Raw genomic sequence first — 25,904 nt, forward strand, 5'->3', positions numbered from 1 at the left:
TGATATTATCATAGCTAGAGCTAGAGACAAGCTCCCGCAGTCTGTTGAATATTGTTGGGCGATAGGGCGGGGCGAACACACACACGCACACGTACACGCACAAGCGCGCGCGCACACACATATCTAAGCACACACGCATGGCCTTCACCGCCAATTTTTCTCAGACACGGTATAAACCGTTGTGTGCACAGTTCAGCGTGAGGGGGATTGTGGTATATGTGTGGGAGAGGTCAACTCTAAATCTGTACAAACAGATGTGTGCTCCCTGCACATGACAACAATGGCTGCTTTCAGCTTGACCACCATAACAGGAAGAGGGCAAGAGCAAGAGAATGTGAGAGGGATTGCCATAGAGTGTGAATGAGAGAGGTAACAGGCCAAAGTGGACAGAGAAAGAGAGAGAGAGAGTGAGAAAGGGAGGGGGAGGTCTTGCCTTGCAGAGAGTATTTGAGGTGAACTAAGTTTAAAGTTGGTGGGAAAGACCAGCCAAGCCACATCAAGCCATGGACCTGGCAAGATTATTGCAACGAGACGTTGAAACCGAATGGTATTTTGTGTAATCTTAAAACAGTGATAATGCACCATCATTTTTAAGCCCTTGTTGTTAAGTGTGAGTAAGTAGGCACAGTGGCACAGCTTGAAGGTTATAATGCACGTCAGCCTGTCTGCATGTGTGCGTGTGTCTTGTAACCCCACCTTGGCTGGCTGGCAGGAAGGATGTTTGTGGCTGTGGCGTCTGAAAGAAAACAAGCCCACTTCCTCTTCCTCTACTCCTGTGGCTCACACTGTGTGTGTGTGTGTGTGCTTGCGTGTGTGTGTGTGTGTGTCCGTCCATATTAAAGTGTTAATGTGTGTGTGTGTGCGTAATAGCATAGCCTGTTGTCGTGCAGCTTATCCTCTTTCTTTATTCCTCTGATGTTGGAAGTCCCTGATGAGCTGGAATAATAAATGTGGGTCAAATGTCTCTAAGATCAACATGTGCCAAGTATCAGGCACACATCCTATCAAGAGTTGGGCATTGGTTACAGCCAGCTCACGCACGTACACGCAGATGCACACTTAACCTTTTGTGGGTTTGAATGTGTAAATGTTTTGGGATTTGTTGTTTGATTTTCTTCTCCTTCCTCCAGGTCTATATTCCCCATCCACCCCTCGTTCAGGATCCTGGCCCTGGCCGAGCCCCCCGTGGTGGGGGTCCACGGTGGGGCCGGGGGGAACCAACAGTGGTTGGGCCCCGAGCTGCTCACCATGTTCATGTTCCACTCAGTCAGTCCCCTAGCCCGGGCGGAGGAAGCCCGCCTCATCCAGGGACTGGTGAGCAGAAATGCAGACCTCAACAGCAACGCGCGCACGCACACACACACACACACACACACACACACACACACACACACACACACACACACACACACACACACACACACACACACACACACACACACACACACAGACACAGACACAGACACACAGACACACAGACCTGGCTCATGGTTGAAAGACACCAAAAGGGAAATCACACAAATCACCTTTTAAAAGTGATTACCATGATCACCCCCGTTACGTTTATACAAGCGTTATTTTTGAGGGATGAATAAAGGTATGAGGTATCACAATATAATAAACACTAGAATGTATCGCATGCACGTCCATCCTAATCTTTGCTTCCCTCTCCCTTCTCTGCTAGACGCCCAACGCCCCTACGGAGGCCGTGGAGCAGCTGCTGCACCTCGCACACAGCCTGCGCTCGGCCAATGACCCCACGGTACCTAAAAACATACCTTTATGTATTCCTATACGTACCATGGCTGTTCACACTCGCATGTTTACAAGAAAGTGTGTGTGTGTGTGTGTGTGTGCGTGTGTGTGTGTGTGTGTGTGCGCGCGCAGGCCAAGTCCCTGGCTTCCTCCCTCTCCACCAGACAGCTGTTGAGGGTCTGCCGCCGTCTCTCCCAGTACCCCGAGGAGAGCGTCGAGCACGCCGTCAACAAGGCCTGCCTCTCCAGGTACACGCACGCACGCGCACACACACACACACACACACACACACACACACACACACACACACACACACACACACACACACACACACACACACACACACACACACACACACACACACACACACACACACACACACACACACACACACACACAGCATTCCAATACCCATCCTACCATGCTATTAATCATGCTACATCTACGAGGCCCGTGGTTGGCTGCACTGCAGGTGTGCTAATCTGTGAAATCAACTGGAGTATGTCCCAATTGGATGCATTGCATACTGTGTGCAATAGTACACACTTTGTAAGAGCAGCTGCAGTACGTAGTGAAAGTAAAAAGAAAAAGTATGCAATTCGGAACGCAACCACAGACTCATCAGCAACATCGTCAACACAGGTGTAGCTACTGTCACTGCTTATGTGCACTCTTTGTGTGCCATGGTACGGGTAGGAGACCAAACTGGTATCTACTAGTCCTACCTGTGTGTAAGAAATGTGTGTGTGTGTGTTATGACCAGGTTCCTGCCCAGCTTGGCCCGGGCCTCCCTCCAGAAGGGTCTTTCCGACTGTTCCATCCAGAAGACCCCAGAGCCGGCTGGATCCAGAGCCCACCTCGGCTGTAAGAGTCGCCCACTTCAACTCACCTGTCTCTCACTGATCAGCCGGCCAATGTCTCGCAAGCAGCTGGTTGAGGTTTTTCCTCATCTCAAATGATTTGAAGTTCTGCGCATTTCTTCATTATCGCTTAATGCAAAACAACAATTCACGTGATGATATGACTTTCGCCAATCAGTTGTACACACGTACGCAAACACACACGCACACGCACACACACAAATGGTGTCAGTGCCATTGAGGGCCTCTGTGTGGGTCCCTTCAGGTGCGGTGGAGGACGGTGTGCTGACCATTGGCAGTGTGTCCGCTCCCATCTACAGCCCCGGGGAGAAGATGAAGGTCCCCGACGTTCTCTTCTACGACAACGAGCAGGTGAGCGTAGAAGCTCGCTACGGCCGTCTCTTCACGTCCCTGATCCACAGCCCCGCCAACATAGAGTTGGGTTGCTTGCTGTCGTCATGGCAGTTCCACCAGTCACATGACCAAACTCCCTTTCTAGGGCGGTGTCAACCTTTTCCCCAAAATAGGGACCGGCTCCGTGTCTGACACTCTGTTCTCTCTCTGATTGAAATAGTTAATTATATAGCTTTTTTTATAATAACTAAATTACTGTATTTAGCGATGTATTTATTAACTCACCATACTATTCCTTAGTCGTTTGATGGACAAGGGAGCTCGGGTGGAATGAGAAATTGCATGGTTGTGACATTTCCCCCCCCCCCCCCCCCCCAGGGGGGTGGAAGGGCGACGTCTCTGATGGGCGGTCCTCGTACGCTCACCGCCGTCCCACAGGACGCCAGTCTTAGTCTGCCGCCAAACCCCCGCCGCCGGCCCTGCCAATCAACTCCAGTGCTGCAGAGGGCCAGACGTGTGGATGGATAGATAAACCTGGCCCCTGGAGTATGTGAGGGAGGGAGGGAAGGAGAGAGAGAGGCAGAGGGAGCAAGATTGAGGCAGAGATGGGGCACAGGCAAAGGGGTGGAATTATTTTTACCGCCTGGCCCATTTCTGGGTGACCTGTTTTTAGTTGTTTACGCAGAGACATCCTGGATGCAAACTGTACGAGAAAGAAGCAAAATAAGCAGTTCCTAGTTTCTGCTTACCCCCAAACCAGATGTTGTGTCGCTGAAAGTTACCTTCAGAGAGGGAGTTGGCCCATTTTTGTATTTATTTATTTTATTTCAGCACATTGGCCATGTAGGCCAGGAACAAATCCACCAGGTCTCTGTCAAACTGCAACCCATTAAAAGTGTTTGTCAGCCGGTACATGAACAGCGATTGGTTGTCTCCGCAGCACACGATGGTGATGGAGGACATGCTGAAAGACTTCCTGCTAGGGGAACACCTTCTATTGGTCGGAAACCAGGTGAGTGGGCGGAGCCTTGTCATTTAAAACCCTTTATTTTCCAGATTTAGAATTTGAATGAAATAAATCTCCTTCGGTCTCTAGGAAGAGCAAAATTCTGAAATTCCCCAAATGGGACTGAACATGTGTAATAATAAGAGAAACCCCTAATGAATAGGTTGGATTTGAGTGTTGTCCTGCTTCTATTTTTTATCCCGTAAGAGGGCTTCGGCTGAGGTTAGCACACATAGCAGGCTGCCCATCTCTAGAAATTCTTTAGCAGGCTTGTGGAAGTAGGCCACCGCTGACAGCCCTGCATGGGGAGAGGAGGAAGGTTATGAAATGAGGTCTGCTTGCGCACATTTCACCCCCCCCCCCCCCCCCCTTCCCTCCGCCTCTAGCGCAGCTGACTGGGTGGAGGGGGTGGGGGTCTGGTCCCCAATCCAAGGGGGCGCACCGGCCCCTTCTCTTGGCTATTAAGGGCTTGTTGAGGCGGGAGAGAGTTGGAGGTGTCCTGTACTCACACACACAAACACTTTAGGTGTTTGTGTGCGTATGCGTGCGTGTGTGCGTGCATGCATGCTTGTGGCGAAACCCACTTGCGTGGATCTCTGTCTCGTGAGTGTTGAGTGGGGCTCCATGTGTGGGTGGCGTGCAGTGGCCAGGAGGGGCTGTCACAGCGGTTTACAACACAGCGGTCGGTCGATGGACAAACAAACAGGCTGACAGACGGACGGACTGGCCGGCAGGTAAACAGACCGACGGGGCGCAAAGACAGACGGTCAGCAGCTGTCTCCCTGGTGGCCGTCTCCATAGGGAAACGAGTGGGAGCCCGTCTCCTGTCAGAACGCCAGTCCGTCAGCGGCCCGCTAGAAGCATCAGTGCCCCACTGCCTCTGGCTGAACGGGCGCCACGGCAACAAGCCCAGCAGTGCGGTTCCATTTGGTGCCGATTCAGTTGCATTCGAGTGTCACCGTTGAACCAAGTGTGTGTGTGTGTGTGTGTGTGTGTGTGTGTGTGTGTGTGTTTGCAGGGCGTGGGCAAGAACAAAGTGGTTGACCGCTTCCTGCATCTCCTGAATCGTCCCAGGGAGTACCTGCAGCTCCACAGGTACAACAGAACCCCCCTGAGTGCCGTTCTTTTGGTGAAGTCGAAGGTACATCTACACCGACAGAGGGCTAACACCAGCGCAGCGGTTGATGTTGTTGAGGGTTAGGCAATTCATAAAGAATATAGAGATAAACAACATTTACTAGCTCAACAAGTACTATCCCAAGTTGATGTAGGTTGTCACCACTGGTCGTTACCATGGTGATAACACACACACCCCCCCCCCCTCCTTCTTCGAACCCTCACAATTGGTATTAATCGCATCGTGTTTGAGTTTTAACTGAAACATGGGGTTGTTGCTGCTGTGTTCACACTGAGCCCTTCTTGTTTTCTGTGCTTGTGAAACACATGCATACTTAGTCAGTGACCCATCAACATCCCCCATCCACCCTAGTCAGTGGATTGCATGCCTGGCTGAGGTAATGGTGTCTGCAGTCATTTTCTCCTTTTATAAACCTGAAGTAGATCATCACCTATAAGAGGAGCTCGGCCATTTACGGGCAATATGAAGAGGCCTCTCTTTGATGTGACGCACAGTCTCACTATGTGTCTGTGGTGGTTTTGTTGTTGTTGTTGTAGCGTTAGGGGACTATTCAGAATAAACAACCGTCTGCTCAGCCAGCACCAAGAACATGTTGACGTGCTGTAGCTACGTAGAAATTCAGAAATATGATGTGCCGAATTTCACTGGAGACAAGGACTTTACAGACACCAGGATGAAATGTTACGGCCCCACAGTGTTGAATGATGTTCAGGACTTGACATAGGGACGTTGGACTGTGGTATGAATTGTACCCCATATTTCAACAATGCATTTTTTATTCTCGATAAAATACTGGTTTACCTGTTAATCTCTCAAATTGACCACATGACCGAATCTACATCAACACAAAAAACAATCAGTTTGCAGGAGAGGGAAAATGTGAAAATATATATATATATATATATATATATATATATATATATATATATATATATATATATATACATAAACACAGAAGTGCATGTCCTGTGTATATGTGACGTGTGGCATGTCCAGCATAAAGGATTAGCCTTCAATCTGTCCACGTGGAACGTTAGCATCCTAGGCTTTAAATCACAGGCACTGATTGTGAATATTGACCCCTGTGCAACAAAGTGACCCTCTAACACCCGTCATTCCGTAGTGCCTGATTGGTGGTCTTCACCAGGCGGCATCAAGCAGACAGGACAGCAATATAATTCCCCCCCCTCTCCCCGCCCGCCTCTCTCCTTAGTTAAATGACGGAGTCAGATAAGCGCGGGCGTCCATCTCGCATTCAATCTATGCTGGCTGTAGGAAGGATTTGTCGATATCGTGCCTTGACCTCTGCCCCCCCCCCCAAGGAAGAGGACTGCAGGGAATGAGGCTCCAGTTCCTATGCATTCTGCTTCTTAGTTGGCCTCTAAACATCTGGACGTATGCACACATGGATGCCTAGTTCCGTTTATTTGTGTATGTGGGTGTGTGTATTAGTTTTTCGAAAGTGTTTGGGAAAGTCAAAAGTGGATCGGGACAGGGCGTCGTAGGGTGTGTGGGCGGGGGGGCGGCTGTGGCCTGTTTAGAGGCTAATATTAGCACCGGGTGAAGAAAGAATTTGGATCAGCTCAGCGTCGCCCCAGGGGGTCCTGTGATGGCGGGCGGCCTACAGAGATGTGGCTCAGAATAAGAGAAAAGAGAGAGATAGAGACCTTGGCCAGCAGTCTGAGTTAACTGGGGCATCTCCCCCCCCCCCCCCCCCCCCCCCCTCCCCTGTCCCCCGTCCCGCCCTCTCTACCAGGCTTTTCTCTGCTAGTTGAGTATTAAAAGTCCCCTATTTTACCACAAGGTGTGATGTGGATTAGCCGTTACGTTCCATATCACAATCGACCCTGTAGTGACATCACATGTGTGTGTGTGTGTGTGTGTGGGTCCACCCAGATGTATGAATGATAGATCAGGCTACTCAAGTACCAAGGGTTTTAACCAGCGGGTAGGCTGGTCTATCCCATCGTGCATCTGGTTGCACAGGCCCACGTGTGATGTCACTAGAGGGTAAATTGTGAAAGGCTTGTAATTGCTAATCAATAGGGCTAAGGTCAAAAAAAGGGAATATCGGTCGGCTGAAATTTGAAAGACTCTACGATCAATCGATCAGGCTCACGTAAGTGCTGTTCGGAGGAAGTCAGTGGGTTTCAGATCCACCCATGATCTGAGACACCAGTCGAGCCACAGACGCCACGCAGGGCATGTCATGTTTGATATAATGGGATCAAATGACTAACGCTAAGATGCTTGCCAAAGTGCCATGTCTGATGCATTCATATTTTATCAAAGCCTTTCGGGAGTTCAGCAGGCAAGTTGATTAAGCGTTGCGAACAACATAACATAAAAAAAATGCCAACCATTTTCATAATACCTGCGACTTATTGGTGTAAATAAGTTTGGAGCGGAGTGAATGTTCAATAAGTCGATCTTACTGAACATATACTTACGGAGCAGTCATCTTTAAGTTGGGCACGCTCTTAAATTGGTATAGTCTATTAAACAATACGCTTATTATAACAGAAACTAAGGAGCCTTGAATGTTATTTTGGTATAACGCAGGTTTGTCAAACACGGGTTACAGAGAAGATTACCGAGATTTCTGAAGTTCCTTTTTTTTGCCAAATCCATCATGTTTTGTTTTTTTTTGTACTCCCAAACCCTTGTCGTTGTCCCCCAAACAACCTTTTTAGGGTGTGAAAGGATTGCAGCGTCTGACCCCTGCAAATGTGATCTAATTCCAGAGACACCACGGTCCAGACTCTCACCATGCAGACGTCCGTCCGGGACGGCATCATCGTGTACGACGACTCGCCGCTGGTCAGTTAGCAACAACCCACACACACACACACACCCACAAACACTGCTGTGATAAAAAGGACAATCTCCGAACTATTAAAACGCAACACTATTTGTTGGAGGGCGGACTGTCAAAGCGGTCATTCTGGGTTCTCTGCGTTCACGTAACGGTGCAATACCCTTTGCTTTGCGTCAGCCCCGTTTCGCCTTTAGCCAGAAACCGGTTGTCATGGAGGAGTAGATATTGTGTGAGGCCGGCAACTTTGGGAAAATAATGTGATGCGGGAGCAAGCGAAGGAGGATAACAGGGAGGGGGAGATGGAGGGTGAGGTATGACCTAGTTTTTGAAGTTATTCCAAGTCACTCCTCTGACATTTACTGTGGATGTCATCGGAATAGGACTCGCATAAGCCAGAGAGCTTGAACGATTTCTCTGCATACTCTCTCGCTCTCCCTTCACTCTCTCCCCCTCCCCCTCTCCCCTCCCGTCTGCTTTGCATATTTGTACTCCTGGACGGAAGACGGATACAATTTGCATGGAGCAAATAGGATACGCTTCTCCCTCTGTCTCTTCTCCACCGGGCTGTTCTTACTGAGGCCTCGGCGTGTCAAATGAGGACAGAGTTGCACACCTCCCCACTGTCTTCGTTCTCCTCCTGCTCTCAGTCACTATGTACTCTACGGTCGTTTTTCCCATTTCCCCGCTGTTTCTCTCTCTCGCTCTCTTTCCGTCTCTGGCTCATTAGCTAATCAACCCTGGTGTCCCATGGGCATCTATCATCGAAATTATCCGGAGCCATTATACCCCTGCGATCCCTAGAAAACTAGTTCACGGTTTGTTCTTCGGTGGTACTGGTGGGAGCGCGTACAGTTATAATAAGACCCGTTTAGTAAAAAGAGCTCTAGAAATACATTGGTCCATCTGTGTCGATGATGGGTGATGGTGGACTGATAGATAGGTGGCTGTGATTCAAAATAAAAGGACATTTTATGGTGGTTATGTCTTTGTAAACATGAGAGTGAAGAGAGACTGGAAAAGAGAGAGCGAGAGAGAGAGAGAGAGAGAGAGAGAGAGAGAAAGAGAGAGAGAATGACATAAAGCATAGTTCCACAGTTTGGAAACAAATGGAGCCATAGCCTATGTGGTTAGCAGGTTGTGCCTTAGCGAGTGTTGTTGTGCATGTGTTGCTAGGTGAAAGCGGCAAAGCTGGGCCACATCCTGGTGATCGACGAGGCTGACAAGGCGCCGACCAACGTCACATGCATCCTGAAGGCCCTGGTGGAGAGTGGGGAGATGATCCTGGCCGACGGGCGCAGAATCGTCTCAGGTACACACACACGGACGCACACACACACACACAGTCGCACATACTTGGAAGCCCACACACACACACATAGACGCGCGCAGACACACACACACACATACACACAGACCCACACGCAGACGGACACACACAGACGCACACGCACACACTAAACGCACACACGTACATGCACAAACATGCACACATGCATTCACACGAAGACACACATAAACAGGGAGACACAGACAGAGACACCGAGACGTGTCCCCCGACGGGGTTTTTCACAGGAGGGAAAGGTGTGTGGCCATTAGGTAGATGCCCAAAAGATTAGATGTCCCCCAGGACAAGCACATGCAGTGGCAGCATGGGCACCTGGGGTCCTGAAGGATTAGGATAAAAGCCTTTATGGACAGAAACCAATAGATCTGCACGCACACGCACTCACAGACACACACACACACACGCACACACAGAGACACACATAGACTGATCAACTAGTTAAAGGCATTCTCTTACCGAAGGAATGTAAACACAGGCCATCAGGTGGTGGACGTCAGCGAAGCTATTAGGACTCTTACTTTGCGCGCTTCCAACCAGAGTGCTCAAGTTGGATAGTAAAAATAATGATAACATGTAAGAGGAGGGACAAGTGGGATGTGGGGGTTTGGTGTAAAGTGGCTGGGGTTCAACTTTCCATCAGCCTGGAAGCTGTAGCGGTAGGGAAGCAGGGATCCAGGTGGTAATCAAGAGGGTTATTTCTGCGCAGTGAGAGAGAGAATGAGATTGAACCTGTTGCCAAATTGTTGATGGCAAATTACATACATGGTTAAAAATAAAGTCTATTTTTAGCTCTGATTACAAATTGCCATTCAACTTATTGGTTTTGTGTTTCAGTACACAATTGGGTTTAGTGTATATTACTTATGTTTATCTTTAGCTTTGTACCACAATAAGGATTATTTTGTGGATACTAGGCTCGTTCTTTGGTAGAGAACTGAATCCAAAACTGTTAATGAATTTATTTTATTGGGTATACTGTGGTGTCGATAAGCGTGTCTCTTAAAAGTGACATATTATACCACCAGGTGTGAGTGTGATTAGCCATTACAAGCCGTTTTGAAAATCAGCCTCTTCTGACATCACAAGTTAGTGTGTCCACCTAGATGTATGACGGATAGATGAGCAACGTTTGCTACAGTCCACTGGGTAGGCTGGTAGACTGATCTATCCAGCACCATCTAGGTAGACACGCCCACTTGTGATGTCAGAAGAGGCCGATTTTCGAAACGGCTTGTAATGGCTAATCAAACTCACACCTGGTGGTTTAATAGGTAACCTTTAAAGAAGACCATGTACCATAGTCAAGCTTCTGAAAAAGATTTCCATTTGGTTCATGAAACCAAATTTCATGTGTGTGATTCCTTCTGTCCCATCTTGTAGACCCGCGTGAGGTCCAGGCAAGGCCAAATGTCATCCCCATGCACCCAGACTTCAGGATGCTAGTCCTGGCCAACCGGCCGGGCTTCCCCTTCCTGGGGAACGACTTCTTTGGCTCTCTAGGTAATAAGCCCAACCATGCACGTTCACAAGTCACATCGTCTATACCATGTGTCCCTAAAGAAGCTACAGCTAAAGAAGAGTGTTGGATGTTATTGTAATGTAGAATAGAATGAAAAAGCCCAAGGGAAATCTTTTGCCTCTTTCTCAATCCATTCCCGTGTAAGGATGTTTTTTTCATATTTGTGCACAAAAGAGTCTACAAAAGGATTTGTTAGACCCAGTCCCAGTAATGCTTATCAAAATTGTCTGCCCAGGAGACTCAGGGCAGCGACCGGTCACCAGCAAAGCCCCTCTTTAACTCAACTCATCTCCACACTGAGCAATGTAGTAGAGTTAGTTGTGGCCAAAGCCCCCAAGAAAGAGCTGTTGGTGACCCACTGTGTCTCTCAATATCGGTGCCCTTCTCTAGAGGGCAAGGTCATCCCCTGATGATCGACCCCCCCTTACCCCCCAGCAGTCCTTTCCTCTGGGGCTTTGGCCAAGCTCGCATCAATACAGACGGGATCCACTCGATGCTTGGACAACAAGCCTGCATCACCTGCTGTTCGTCAATCTAGGGGATTTTAGGGGGGGAAGCTAGGAAGCCTGCGTCGCTAGGCAACCGGGGCCCGGGCGGGTAAGGCAATAAGCTGTGTGTGTGTGGGGAACTGACAACTTACTTGTGGATTGGCCTCCCATGTTCAGGGGACATCTTCAGCTGCCACGCCGTTGACAACCCCAAGCCACAGGCGGAGCTGGCCATGCTGAGGCAGTACGGCCCCCAGGTGCCTGAGGCCACCCTCCAGAAGCTGGTGGCGGCCTTCGGGGAGCTGCGCTCCATGGCCGACCAGGGCACCATCACCTACCCCTACTCCACCAGGGAGGTGGTCAACGTCGTCAAGCACTTGCAGGTGAACACGACGCGGGAGTGTGCACGTTCCGGCACAGTGGTGTCTGCTCCACGGCGGGTGTTGAGTCCAAGTCAAACTGCATTGTCGTGCTACATATACGCTCAATGGGCTTCACTATAGGCTACAACTCTTTGATTGTACTTGTTTTGGGGTCCGCTTAAAATGTGATCCGAAATTCAGAGTCGGTGGGCTTTGAGCCGTAGGCAAACACACGTCACAAAGGTAATGCATTACAGTTCCTTATTTCCACCTTGCTTCATCCGAGGCAAGACCGCCTCCTAGCTTCAGCACGGACAACATTCAGCCACCCAGACATGATGGTCTTTTCCTTCTGTTTGTGCACCATTATCAACGTAAACGGGCATAGTGAAAAGGCGATGAGGACGAGCACATGTATAGAGCGTGAATTCTCCTTCTAATGGTCACTGCTATGAAACTGACAGCATGTGAAAATCGCGGTGTGAAACTAATCGCAAATGAAATATAATGAATATATCAAATATTTTGATATATATTTTGATATATATAAAGATATATTTCTCCCTGATCTTAGTGTACCAGCTGTTAGGTAGATATAACTATATACATATAGAGAGATGTATTATTTTTAGATTAAAAAGAGCAAGCGAGCCAGGACAGCAGCACTTTGGGTGAGCGGAACACAGAGGGAAAGAAAGAGCAGATCATAGATCAATAATATGAGGCATGTCGTCCAACCTGTACGCTAGATTTCCCCAAAGGCCTCCCACCTCCCGTCATCAATCACCAGGTAGATGGGGATGGGAGATTGGGTGGGTGGAGGGGGATGGATGGGTGGGGTTGTTATAGATCGGCCACCCGGGCAGCACACACACCAGCTCATTTAGCGGGGCTCTAAAACGATAAGTGGAAATAGCCGACACTTCTTCAGGGTTTGGGATCTGTGTGTGTGGTTGTGTGTGGAGATTAAGGGGGCTGCCAGAGGGCCTATAACTATCATATCACATGTGGGCAGTGAGTAAATGCACAGGTTTGTCATCGCACCCCCCCCCCCCCCCCCCCCCCCGGATCAATAGAGTTCAATCTTCCCCTGATGTGATTCCAAGCTGTAAATATTGCCCATGTAGCAGTGGTCTTCAATGGAGCACGATTTATCCATGACATTATGTCATCTTGTAGAGGGTACATGTGCTGTTGTTCGCCTTATAGATCATATTTAGTGGTGGACATTATTAACTGTGGCGTATGCTTATTGCAGCACAGTAGGTGCGGGACATTGAAAATTATGAGCCTAACTTTGACCCTTCTCAATAGTAATAGGGCTCTATTCCTACTGTCACTCTCTGTCGCCGTCTGTCTTTCTCTCATAATACATTTTCCTCCAAATTGGCCTTTTGGACATGATAATGGATCATCATAAGCACACATGCGAGGACACCAGCGGCTGAAGGCATTTTTTGTGGGAGCAGGCTCTCAGGAGTGATTGAGAGAAACAGCAGGCTGTGATGGAGCTTCAGGCCTGAGGAGAGCGAGCCCTAGAGAATGAATGAGCCCGCTTTAAGGATCCCTTTATTCCGCTCTGACTTCCCCTGCTGATGCCCGGCACCAGCCACAAAATCACTCCCGTTTGTCATGGCATGACGCTAATTCACACACACACACACAATCACACACACACACACACACACACACACACACACACACACACTGCTGTTGGCATTGTAAATGTTGTTAGCTCTCTCGCCGCTGCCACTCCCCTCCTTCTCTCTCTATCTCCCTCTTTCTAAATCTGTTCTGTGTTGTTCATCCATCCTCTCCGTCTCCCTTCCCTTCCCCATTCTCCTCAATCCCTGTTCCCTTGTTCTGGGTCCACAGTGTTCGTTGGCCTCCCCCCTCCTCTCTCTTTCCCTTCCCCTCTCTCACCCTCTTCCTGTTTGGTTCCTTTCTGCAGAAGTTCCCCGAGGAGGGTCTGGCCAACGTGGTGCGCAACGTCTTCGACTTTGACTCGTACAACAAGGACATGCGGGACGTCCTGATCGAGGCGCTGCACAAGCACGGCATCCCCATCGGAGCCAAGCCCACCTCTGTCAGCCTGGCCAAGGAGTAAGACCGAGACCGGCAGGAACACACAGACACACACAGATACACACCCAAACGCACACACACACACAGAGAGACGCACACACACACACACACACACACACACACACACACACACACACACACACACACACACACACACACACACACACACACACAGAGAGAGAGTCAAACACAGAACTTGCCGTGCTTGATGTTGATCATGAACGCAGAGCTGTTTAGGCGATCGTATTTCAGTCAAGCCGGTTTCCAAAGGGAGTTGATGAGAAAGGTGTGCAACGTGTTTTATGTAGCCAACACAAACACACAAACACTAACTATGGCTGCGGATCCGGGGAGGATCATCGTTGGCCAGACCACCTGGCTCCATTATATACCTCATAAGAACATATTGCTAATGGGAGATTCAAGGCCTCAAGGCCACGAGGCAAAGGGTGCGTTCACTAACCCCTGATGTGTACTCTAGACTCATTCTACCTTAGGAGGACCCATGTTATCTCTAGGAGGAACTAGCTAGATTGTTAACTGAAGGCAACAGTAATATTCCACTTCCATGGAGTGATCAGTTCTGATCCACGTTAGGTTTATAGAGAATTTAAACCACTCTAGACTAATTGTTGGTACCGCCGATTTGTTTATTAATTAAATTAAATATTAATGGTCCCATGGTATGAAAATGTTCTCCATTAATATAAGTCCTTCCAGCCTGCCTATGGTCCCCACGTGGCTAGATATTACGTTAGGTATAAAACGAGCACTAGGTATCCTGCTCCGCCTTGGAAAAATGAAAGCTCAGACGCTCCGATTTCGAATTGGGCCCCATATGTTGTTGTTGCCTCCAATGACATATGTTGCCTCCCCTATCTCTGCCTTGGCCGCCCAGAGATTTTGGCCCACCAATGAGCTACGACCATGCAAGCGCCACATGTGAATACGCACACTGTAACGCAAGTGTTGTACACTTCTTTGTTATTTGGATAACCGTTCTGCTGTTGGTGCAATGGCACATAACACGTCGGAGAACGTTCTCCGACGTCTCTGGTATTTCCACAACTAGACTCGTAGTGGGGGTTATCTCAGCCATGGTGGAGATGGAATTGGAGGAAAGGAACTTTGGCTTTGACTTCCTTAAGCACAAGAACCATGACATGGAGGAGAAAGGCATTGTTGCCCGCGATTGTCTCCCTCCGGAGCCCCGCTGCCGAGGCGGTGGGGCCTCGGCAGCGGGCAGCGGGGCTCCGGAGGGAGACAATCGCGGCCGTGATAATTTGGCTGTGATAATATATATTATATGATCTAGATATCTATGTATAATATGATATTATTGAGATATAGAGCTCCAGGACTCCCGCCAGAGCACCCGGAGTGTTCTAGAATATTTACACCGTGGCCGCACGCTGCTCAGGGCCACAAGCCCACCCTCCACCATGACCCCCCCTCTAAAAAACGGCACGTTTGTGTATCTCATTGTGGGACTGGCTCGTAATGGCTGTAAATATGCACCAAGGCTGAATTTCTTGAACGTACTGTATTAGGGGCCCACTAACAGCTATATAGAAGCATTCATAAATTAGCATGCCATGGGATCTTTAAGTTATTTTTAACGATTCTAAAAGTAATGTATGGAATTAAATACCTAATTTTAACCTTTTTATTTGATTTTATGTTAAGTATAGCGATTATTGAATCAGTATCATTATTGAAAGGGCATTGGTTTGGCCAAAACATAGCAAAACATGTGGCTTCAATGAAGTCTGCACAACTTGTGCCGGATTGTTCTCATCCTCTGTAGGATTACATTTCATACTGTAGGACGGTCATCATGCAGGATTACATTGCATGAGGCAGGAAAGGACTGATTCAAGTCCCCTGATTATGTACAGCTCTGTCTGTTGACAATAAAGGAAAATATTTGTTTCTTCCGTCTCCTGTGAATTTGTTTTAACTGTATTAGAAATATCGCATTTATTGTATTCCTTGTGTGAACATGAACAGGGGAAGAAACAACTATTTTCCTTGAACAGTTAGGAATAAGATGATTTGTGACACTCTCCCATGCATCACCTGAAATAGACACTTGAATCCTCTTATAAACTGTATTTAATTCAGCCATCTGGATCTCCACGTATGAGATGAGTGCATTACCCACCTCCGGTGATGAATCATCCACCAACCCATGGCCGTCTTGATTTCCAAATCCGGCTCTCGTTTTTTTATTATATTTATTTGTACAGAGAGTATATTTATTCGGGGCCTTCCAGAGTTCCTTCTTAATATCTTAGTGTTGCGGTTGTGCTTTATCCCTTGGCCCACCTGCTTGTAATAATGGTCTGGGGCGGGTGTTGAGCCTCCCTCTCACAGGGAGGGGCCGGTGCACAGGGAGCCAGACGCAACAAGCCGGGTGGGGAATCGAGACGTGCACACGCATACACATACACATGTCTCCCACACCCATGAGCGAGATGTTCTTCAGTCTGCGGGTTCAATGGGAGTCTTTCCTGGACTTTTTCCTGTGTGTGGAGGATACAAAAACAGGGCAGATTCCATCTGTAAACATTTAAAGGCGTCTGGAGTCCAAAAATGGTTCCTTGGTGAATTCGAATGCCGTGAGTGAAAGTAACTTTTTACGATTAGCTAAAAAATAAACAAAACCCGCTTGACTCGCGTCCTTGCGCTAAACAAAAAAACACAAACAGGTTTTAAGTTACCATCTGCCTATCGTCCATTATTTAAACCCAACACACATGGACACGCACAGATGTGTAATCGCCTCATTCGACATGCGCCCGTGGCACAACTCTGCTGATGAGAATGATTGTCTACATGTGACAGGTTGCCCTTGCCAGAGGTCACCATGTCAGGCCACTGGACCATCAACCAGGGAGGAAACGCCCGCCGCAAGCTCCTCTGCCCCACCGAGACCCGACGGATAGACGTGAAGGTAATTACAGTCAGATGGGGCCTTTAATCAAACACACCGGTATCCTCAAGCCTCTCCGGGCTAGTTTAGAAATAAATATGCGTATAAAAACGTCATGCTGCGTTGCCTGCGCATGTCACACATTATTGTCAACAATTAGCAGTTGAGGGGCAGGTCCCCACTCACCTGATTCCGCCTTCCCTCCACTACTGACAAGCATGTTTAAAATGGTTGTCCACTATCCAAGCTTCTTCATCAGAACTCCCCACACATAACCACACAACCATACAGGTGCAGGCACAACCGATATACTAACTCCAACTCTTATGTTTTACTTTATTGAAGGCACTTCATCCAAATCCAGATCATTCGTCATCTCCCTGTGTGTGTGTGTGTGTGTGTGTGTGTGTCAGGGGCCGGTGTATCTGCGGGTGCAGGGCTACCCCTGTGACAGGCAGGAGAGCCGGGCCTTGAGTTTCAGTGAGGAGAAGGCCCACTGGCACCTACCCATGAATGAGGTCAACATCATCTGTGACGTGGCCACCAAGGACGGTGAGAACACACAAACACGCACACACACACACACACGTAGCTGTGAAATCAGTTTGTGTTCGGTTTCGTGTCAATTTCCAGGTTGATATGATAATAGCCGGAATGAGCGGACCAGATTTTGCAGTTCATACAAATGAAATACCTTTTGAGATGGAGCACTTTCACTTCAAGGACCCCATTGCTGTAATTTGAATATGTCTCTGTGACTGAAGAGTCCCAGTGTGTGAAACAAGCTTGAGGTCAAAGGCGATCACGGTGCTCGATTCAGTAACCGTCATTAAGCGCCATTCACTGCCATTCATGTGGAAAACGGCAGGACTTGCAAATGAATGGGCTACGGTGATCCAACCGTTACTAAAACGCTGTTGTAATTACTCAACGTGACAGGAGAAAATCCACTTTCATGCCATTTTAAAATTTGTATCACTTTTTAAAGTCCTCGAACAATATGAAATAAAAAAAAAGAAACGTTTGCGTTGCGGTACAACTGTGCATGGGAAATCTCACTGTGTGTTGCTTTGGGCTCACCACAACGTACCACTCTCCCCCTGTGCTCCAGACACGCTGTACGTGGCCACGTGTAACCCCGTGTCGCTGTTCTCCATGAAGGAGCGCGGGGACACCGTCCACTGCATGGAGCTCTACGACGTCTTCCCCAGGACCATCAGCGGGGTCTGGCAGCCCTTCATCACCATCGCCCCCCTGGGAAGCCCCCTGGACGGGCAGGTGGTGCTGCATGAGGAGCAGGTTTGTGGAGGGCACACACACAGGCTGAGGCGGTAGACACGCGCACACACAGACGCACAGAGGCACAGACACGTGCACACGCACAGACGCATGCACGCGTACAGAGGCACCGAGGCACAGATACGTGCACCCGTACAGACACGTGCACACGTACAGACGCACAGAGGCACAGACACGTGCACACGTACAGACACGTGCACACGTACAGCCACATGCACGTGTACAGACACACAGAGGCACAGACACGTGCACACGTACAGACACGTGCACATGAACAGACACATGCACACGTACAGACACAGATACATGCACGCATTCAGACAGACTGACAGACACACACACACAAACACTCGCAGAGACAGAATAACCATCAGAGATGTACACACAACACACGCAGTGTGCACACATACACACACACAAACAACACATTGCCGAGCAAGCTGCAAAGTCTGTGTGCGCAGATGAAATCCATAATATCAAAAGCCGTCTTGACTTCAGATGTCTTCACGCACACAAATAAGAATGCACACACAAGTGTGAATGTATGCTTTTGTTTAAAGCCCCCTCTGCTCCCCATTTTAGTTGTCTCATAAAAAGCCAGATTAGGAGAGGGCAGGGAGTGGAACGACATGAACAATGAATTCTAACAGCCCCCCCCCCGCCCCCTTCCTGAATAGTTCTACAGCTGGCGCATATTAGGCAAGACGACTTCTAAAAATACCTTTAGCGAAATATCATCGTTTCTTGTGTCTAAATATGAAGAGGTCCAGACATCATACAGTTCAATCATGGGTCATCACTCTCCCAGGGGGAATGACAGCGATACACACGCACGCACACGCACACAGACACAAACACTCACAAACACACACATCCAAACTATGCAATGGCATACACACACACGAGATTGGTCGATCACTCACCCGCATACACAAACACACACGCAAGTACGCACATCCTTTTGCAAGCTTAAATTAAGCACCTGTTCTCATTGCCGTGGCCAAAAATAAATTGCATTTCCATGTAAAGGAGTTCGGCCTATATTCATTTCCTGTTGGCCGCAGTCAATTCACCACATTCTTTATGCTGGGAAAACCCTCCTTCCCGTAATACACTACGGGAAAACCAACAGTTTCATGCCATCCATCTTCTCTCTGCATGACGATTGTTGAAGTTGGGGTCAGCATGACGGCATTCACATCATGGTTGATTGTTTCTTCAAACCTAAATACAACGTTTACCTCAAATGAGCCAAGTCACAGATTTGAAAGACCTTATTCGGACGTTGCTGCTCAATTTCAAATTACGATTTATCTTGCAACACAAACCTGGCTACTAGTAGTTCCTTAATGAAAGATCAACTGTGTTTCTGTAACTGAGTCGGTTAACAGATTTGCCGAACATGTCAAAACCGCAAAGATGATTGGCATCATTCGTCAACCCCCCCACACACATACACACACACACACGCACACAAACACACACACACACACACGCACACAAACACACACACACACACACACACACACACACACACACACACACACACACACACACAAACACACTGCCGACAGTGTGTGGGAGAAGAGCCTCATTGCCTTCAAAGGACAACGTCTGTCAGAATGAAACATCACCCATCATAAGATGCATGCTCAAACACACGCACGCACGCATGCACGCACACACACACTGCATGTTCTGCACACATGCACAATTACTCGAAGGCAGGATCTATCGCAGAGCTCCAGAACCTTCTCTGTATGAGTTAGCTCAGTCAGTTTGTATGTCTGGTGTGTGTGTGTGTTGTGTGTCAGAGACGGGGGCCGCAACCAAGGGGGAGGAAGGGATAGAGAGGAGAGGGTTTCAGGAGGGAGGGTTTAACACAAGCTCCTCCAGAGCTTCCCCTCATAAAAGACAGATGAAGATGAAGCTCAGTGCGTCATGACTGGGAGACTTGGCATGGAGATGCCGCACGCACCCACACGCACGCGCACACACACACACACACACCTTGCCTTTATACTGCATATCTGAAATAAATGTTTTAAATGGAGCACCGTGTAAGATTGAAATAGCCCCACTAACGGTAAAAGGGGCCGTTTATCTCCATGGAGGCGGTTGCTATGTCTTCGAAGCGCCAGTCGTTGCAATTATAAATAACACTAACGACGATAGATAATGATGAACGGCCGTCGCTGGCTAGGCTCTGTTTACGAGACGCGCCCCGTAAATCCGAGCGGTAATGTTGGCCGACAATGCGGCGGAGCTCTGCCTCGACTCAGTGGCGGCTGACCTTCGCTCGCATCGTAAGGTAAACCACAGAGACGTGTCGCCGTTTCAACTTTGTGTGTGTCTGTGTACTCGCTGTGTAAACATGCTCGAGGGTCGTACACAGAGTACGAGGGATGTGCTTATGTACTGAAGTTGTGTGCGACAAAGTGGCCGACCGAGTTCACGGGGAGACGGTTTAAGATTGACCACGGCCCTCGTCGTTTCCATTTGTTTTTATATTGTGAGCGCATCCCTCCTTGCTGAGTACAGTGAAAGATGAGCGCCATCTGGTGGCTGTACCAGAAATACACACACACACACACACACACACACACACACACACACACACACACACACACACACACACACACACGCACACACACACACACACACACAGGCATAGGATGGTCCCGTTGGGGCAGGATAAGTTCTAGGTTCCAATTTGTGTGTGTGTGTGTGTGTGTGTGTGTGTGTGTGTGTGTGTGTGTGTGTCTTCCTGAAGAGTAACACGGTCCTGTACCTGGACCTGGGAAGCGGGGCGGTGCGCCGGCTGGTTCTGTCCCCGGACGCAGAGCCGCCCGTCACCAAGGCCTCCAACTGGTGGAGCAGCAGCAGCAAGGAGCAGCAGGTCAGAGGTCACACACACACACACACACACACACACACACACACACACACATACACGCAGCGCAAGGGAGGAGTTGGTTACACTGCATGTACTGCCTGTAACCTACATGTACTGCCTGTTCATAACACACACACATAGCACACACACATAGCACACGCACATAGCACACACACACACATACACACACACTTTGATGTCCCCCGTCAAACACCCTGTTAACATTATTAACACACAAGTTATTTTTACCTCCCTTCCGCCAGTTCCTTTTCCATCTCCATCTCTCGTGAAAGACAAATTCAACACAAAATCAGCCTTGTGTTTTTGGTGTTTAATTGAGCTTTCTGTGTCATTTTCAGGCAAGCTATAAGATGTGCCATGAATTTGCTCACAAAAATTGGCTTCTCTTCTTCAAGGAGGATGGGTAAGGAAACATATAGTGTACTATTTGGTAGTACGTAGTACTACGTATGTTTTTATATTGTTATGAGATTGATGTAACTTACCTTCTGCGTGTGTGTGTGTGTGTGTGTGTGTGTGTGTGTGTGTGACCATAGCAACCAGCTGGAGGTGCTGGACGTCCTGGAGGGCCAGGTGCACTCCATCTCCCTGCCCATTAACCTGAAGGACGTCTACCTGGTGGCCGAGGACCGCTGGCTGCTCACAGAGAGTAACAGCAACAAGTAAGAACATGTTGCCTGCGGGACTCTCTGTATATCCTTCTATCTGTTCAATTCAATTCAATTGTGTTCGTATAGCCCTTAATCACATTACAGCCTCAAGGGGCTTAACAGGCCAAATAACCTGACTCAAGCCCCCAAAAGGGCCAGAATAACTCCCTTAATAATCAATCATCTATCTGTATGTATATCACTCTATCTGTCATTCCCTTGTTCTATCGTTGCATCTATCGATCTATAATTCTATCTTTCTATCTATCTATCAATCTTAATATTTATCTTTCTATCTACCTTTAAAATATCTCCTGAATACTCTTTATAGACTTTTGATTGCTGCTGCCCCTTCCTCTTTTTAAAATATTTTGTTTGATTTAGTATTTTTGTTTTCATTTGTATATTTTTCTTCTGTATTTAGTTCTTTCTGTTTTTGTTCTTTGAGTTGTTATCATCATTATCTACCTGTCTTCACGCGGGTGTGTGTGTATATGTATTTGTATGTGCCTAGTTAAACGTATCAAAGCAGTTGTGGCTAGCATTGTGGTTGTGGTTTGACAGGAAGTTCCTCCTGACCAAGCCCATGCACATGGGAGCGGAGGACTCTGGCGTGTGTCAGCTCCACACCATCAGCGAGGACGCCGTCAGCGCCGGTCACGGCGCCACCTCCGGTACGCCTCGCCCGCGGTGGACCCCGTCGTTCTTTGGTTTTTATTAATTTAGGATTTATCCGTTTTCATTTGGCTTTAACAGAAGAAACCTATTAATCAGTGCGCTACATCCTTATACATAGGTTTTTCTTTAGTATTAATAATAACTATAGTAAATTGTATTCATGAACCACTTTTCATTCAAGATATCTCAAAGTGCTGTAGACTAGGGCTTGAACTATAAAAAATGCTAACTAAAGCTAACCAAATGGCTTCCGATACAAGAAGAACTTTAGGCCCCGCCTTGAGTCCAGGGACTGTAGTGCCCTCCTAAGGAAAGAGAGGGCCTTCCAAAGACTTGGGGTAGTAGAGCAAAACGCCTGGTCCTCCATAAAGCCATAAAGCCTGAGAAGTGATCACAGCAGTACAGTGAAAATAATATGATGTATGATGGATTATTGTTACTGAGGTACCTTCTGCAATCCTTTGATCCCACTACCATGCATTCATACCATATGGTTTTAAGGAAATTTCAAACAGCGGTCAGTCAAATATATATATATTTTTCAGGTTGCTCATTCCCAGACATACAATTTCACAGCTTTACAAAGAGACATGAAAAAGTTGACATCAAAGTTGACATCAACAACAGCTGTTGATTTTCTTCAACAATTCCCTGGTCACTATGCAACACAAATTCCATGTATCCATGAATGAATGATTTGCTTTTCCCAAGCAAGGGCAGCTGGGTTCAAGGTTTCACAACTGTAGTTTGAGAGGGAATTCATTTAAAACAGTTAGCCGGAAGGTTCTGTTAGGCTTCAGCTCGGGGAGGAAGCACGTTCCGGCTGATAAACATCTAGTGTACGAGTCACGCACGAGACTGTTGCGCAATGGATACTAAAAAGGAAAATCTAAAAGCAACGTTAGCACAGGAACTTCCGGATTCAGAGGCCTCAGAAAGACATGACGTCTACATCGCTGCCAGGACACAAGGAGACATGCAGACAGAAAGATGGCTGACCCCACCCCCCGGCCCCAAAAGAATAGGCCACCAAGTAAACCCAGACCTATTATCAAGTCAATACTAACCTTTCACACCAACTCAATCTCTTCCACCACCGAGCCAGGCTGAAGGAGTTACAACGCCTCATACATTTAGTGTGTCGGATGCCCTGTGGTTGTGTCCAGTACATGGGGAGGTGGCTTGACTAAATAAGAATTATTATTTAGTTTGTTCCTGCTGAGACAGGCCAGCCAGCTGGTGATCCCTCTATAGTGTCAATCCTATACCCACACCACTATATATGAAACACGTTCAATAACACTGGTTGGAATTCCTCTGGGACACTGCTTATGGATGTCAGGTGTGTGTGTGTGTGTGCGTGTGCGTGCGTGCGCATATGTTTGTGTGTGAGTGGGTGGGGATTTGGGTGTGTGTGGGTTAGGTTGTGAGTGAGTGCGTGCGTCTGTGTGTGTGTGTGTGTGTGTGTGTGTGTGTGTGTGTGCGTGCGTGTGTGTGCATGTCTACGTGTGTGTCTCAAGGTGATGTGCTCCTCCTTGTTCCGGCCTCCTCACCTGTGTATCCCCCTTCTCTCCCCTCTGCGCCCCCTGCCCCCACACAGGCGAGGCGTGCGTGCCTGACATGGTGTCGTCCGACCAGCTCCCCAACGAGAACCTGAGCGCCGCTCTGGGCCAGAGGATCATCTCCCCCAACCGGCTGGTGGCCGACGGGGGGTCCTACGCCCAGCTGGTGGTGGGCTTCCCTGACCTGATGGTGAGCACAGGGGCCGCCGCCGACAGTGTCAGCGTTATGATGTCACTGCTATGTCGTGTCTCTTATGGCGGCTCTTGATTACTGTCACCATTACTGCGTCACCACTACTCCACACTTGATGACAATGGTTACTATGATGGGCCTTATAGTGTGGATGTGTAGCACGATGGAGGCTCAAACGAATGATCAAGCCATAAAGCACGGTTCTTCAGAGTCAGAGTAGATGCCTGCACTAGGATTTTTGTCATCTTTTATGTACAATTTCTCTCTCTCTCTCTCTCTCTCCCCTTCCCTCTCTCTCTCCCCCATGCCTCTCTCTCTCTCTCTCCCCCATCCCTCTCTCTCTCTCTCTCTCTCTCACCATCCCTCTCTCTCTCTCTCTCTCTCCCTCTCTCTCCCTCATCCCTCTCTCTCTCTCTCTCTCCCCTTCCCTCTCTCTCTCTCTCTCTCTCCCCCATCCCTCTCTCTCTCTCTCCCCCATCTCTCTCTCTCTCTCTCCCCTTCCCACTCTCTCTCTCTCTCTCTCTCACCATCCCTCTCTCTCTCTCTCTCTCTCCCTCTCTCTCCCTCATCCCTCTCTCTCTCTCTCTCTCCCCTTCCCTCTCTCTCTCCCCCATGCCTCTCTCTCTCTCTCTCCCCCATCCCTCTCTCTCTCTCTCTCTCTCTCACCATCCCTCTCTCTCTCTCTCTCTCTCCCTCTCTCTCCCTCATCCCTCTCTCTCTCTCTCTCTCCCCTTCCCTCTCTCTCTCTCTCTCTCTCTCCCCCATCCCTCTCTCTCTCTCTCCCCCATCTCTCTCTCTCTCTCTCCCCTTCCCACTCTCTCTCTCTCTCTCTCCCCCTCCCCCCCCCATGCCTCTCTCTCTCCCTCCCTCCCTCTCCCTCCCTCTCTCTCCCTCATTCCTCCCTGCCCAGTCTCCTAACGAGGTGTACAGCTTCAAGAGGCCCGTGCACCTGTCGGACGTGAAGAGCGGCGAGGGCGCCGGGAGTCTCTTCCTCCGGGGAGGAGGAGGAGGCAGCCCTCGCGCCGGCCCGGCCAAACACAGCAACTGCATCGGCCTGCTCTCAGCCAATCAGGTGGTCCGAGCCCTCCCGCCCACCAGGGTGCCCCTGAAGGACATCTTTCCCAAAGGTCAGAGGTTGGAGTCCCTCGGATGAGACGGCTTGCTGAAAACTCTTCCCATGCAATAGCAGTTAAATAACTTAACACTTAAACACTACACTTAAAAACATCATCATCATAAATCCGTTGATGTCCATTTTGCTGATAAACCACAAAGGACACATGTCATTGTCGAGGATCCTCATTCCCAGGCCTGAAAACCAACAGGTTGCACACATGTTAAATGGCTGTTCTCAGCATTATCACACATCACAGTGGATGTTTTGTATCTGGAAATAAGCGTCTGTCTTGGTTCATGCAACCATTCGCTGGGATCTTCTTTCACCAACCACAGGTGGTTCCCTTGTTAACTCCCTGACTTCTATTTTGCCCCTCAGACGTCACCCCTCCCATGACAGCAGCCTACCTGGAGGTGACAGACTTGAACTCGAAGAAGCTCAAATATGTTCCAGTCCCAAGGTTAGCCCTCCACTTCCGTGACATAATGTTGTATAGTCTATGGGTGACACATAACGGCCGTTAGCACCATCGAGTGGCCAGAGCCGTTACTACATGCTCACCTCAGGCACTGTTAAAGTCATTAAAACTGTCACAAAGTTGGGGCCACTGTATTATTTAATTGTGACTGTAGGCTACTAATAGTTAGATAAAGTTAGATGTTTAAGTATCACATTCATACCAACATTTAGTGCATGGCTACAAAGTTGAAGGTTCTGGTCAGATGGCTAACTAGATGGCCACTAACAGTTCTAAGAGATGTGACTAATGTCTTTCATTGTCAGGTACACTTATACATTTTTAGGAGCATTTGGTTTTATTTTA

The 25,904-nt window shown here is 48.5% G+C and overlaps 1 protein-coding gene across 1 annotated transcript in view; it reads left to right on the forward strand.

The window, feature by feature from the left end:
- vwa8 (von Willebrand factor A domain containing 8) overlaps positions 1-25,904 on the forward strand; it is a 63,097-nt gene that overhangs the window by 14,906 nt on the left and 22,287 nt on the right. The window contains exons 15-36 of the mRNA XM_079732009.1: positions 1,131-1,314; positions 1,685-1,762; positions 1,888-2,003; positions 2,519-2,619; positions 2,881-2,987; positions 3,910-3,981; positions 4,994-5,070; positions 7,858-7,933; positions 9,105-9,240; positions 10,657-10,776; positions 11,461-11,666; positions 13,597-13,748; positions 16,578-16,686; positions 17,079-17,217; positions 17,777-17,964; positions 20,738-20,863; positions 21,220-21,284; positions 21,418-21,543; positions 22,096-22,205; positions 23,810-23,961; positions 24,875-25,091; positions 25,460-25,541. Of these exons, the coding sequence (XP_079588135.1) occupies positions 1,131-1,314; positions 1,685-1,762; positions 1,888-2,003; positions 2,519-2,619; positions 2,881-2,987; positions 3,910-3,981; positions 4,994-5,070; positions 7,858-7,933; positions 9,105-9,240; positions 10,657-10,776; positions 11,461-11,666; positions 13,597-13,748; positions 16,578-16,686; positions 17,079-17,217; positions 17,777-17,964; positions 20,738-20,863; positions 21,220-21,284; positions 21,418-21,543; positions 22,096-22,205; positions 23,810-23,961; positions 24,875-25,091; positions 25,460-25,541 (2,739 nt within the window). The remainder of the gene's footprint in view (positions 1-1,130; positions 1,315-1,684; positions 1,763-1,887; positions 2,004-2,518; positions 2,620-2,880; positions 2,988-3,909; positions 3,982-4,993; positions 5,071-7,857; positions 7,934-9,104; positions 9,241-10,656; positions 10,777-11,460; positions 11,667-13,596; positions 13,749-16,577; positions 16,687-17,078; positions 17,218-17,776; positions 17,965-20,737; positions 20,864-21,219; positions 21,285-21,417; positions 21,544-22,095; positions 22,206-23,809; positions 23,962-24,874; positions 25,092-25,459; positions 25,542-25,904) is intronic.

The sequence above is a fragment of the Pollachius pollachius genome (assembly GCF_949987615.1).
Source record: "Pollachius pollachius genome assembly, chromosome: 3".
Classification (NCBI taxonomy): Eukaryota; Metazoa; Chordata; class Actinopteri; order Gadiformes; family Gadidae; genus Pollachius; species Pollachius pollachius.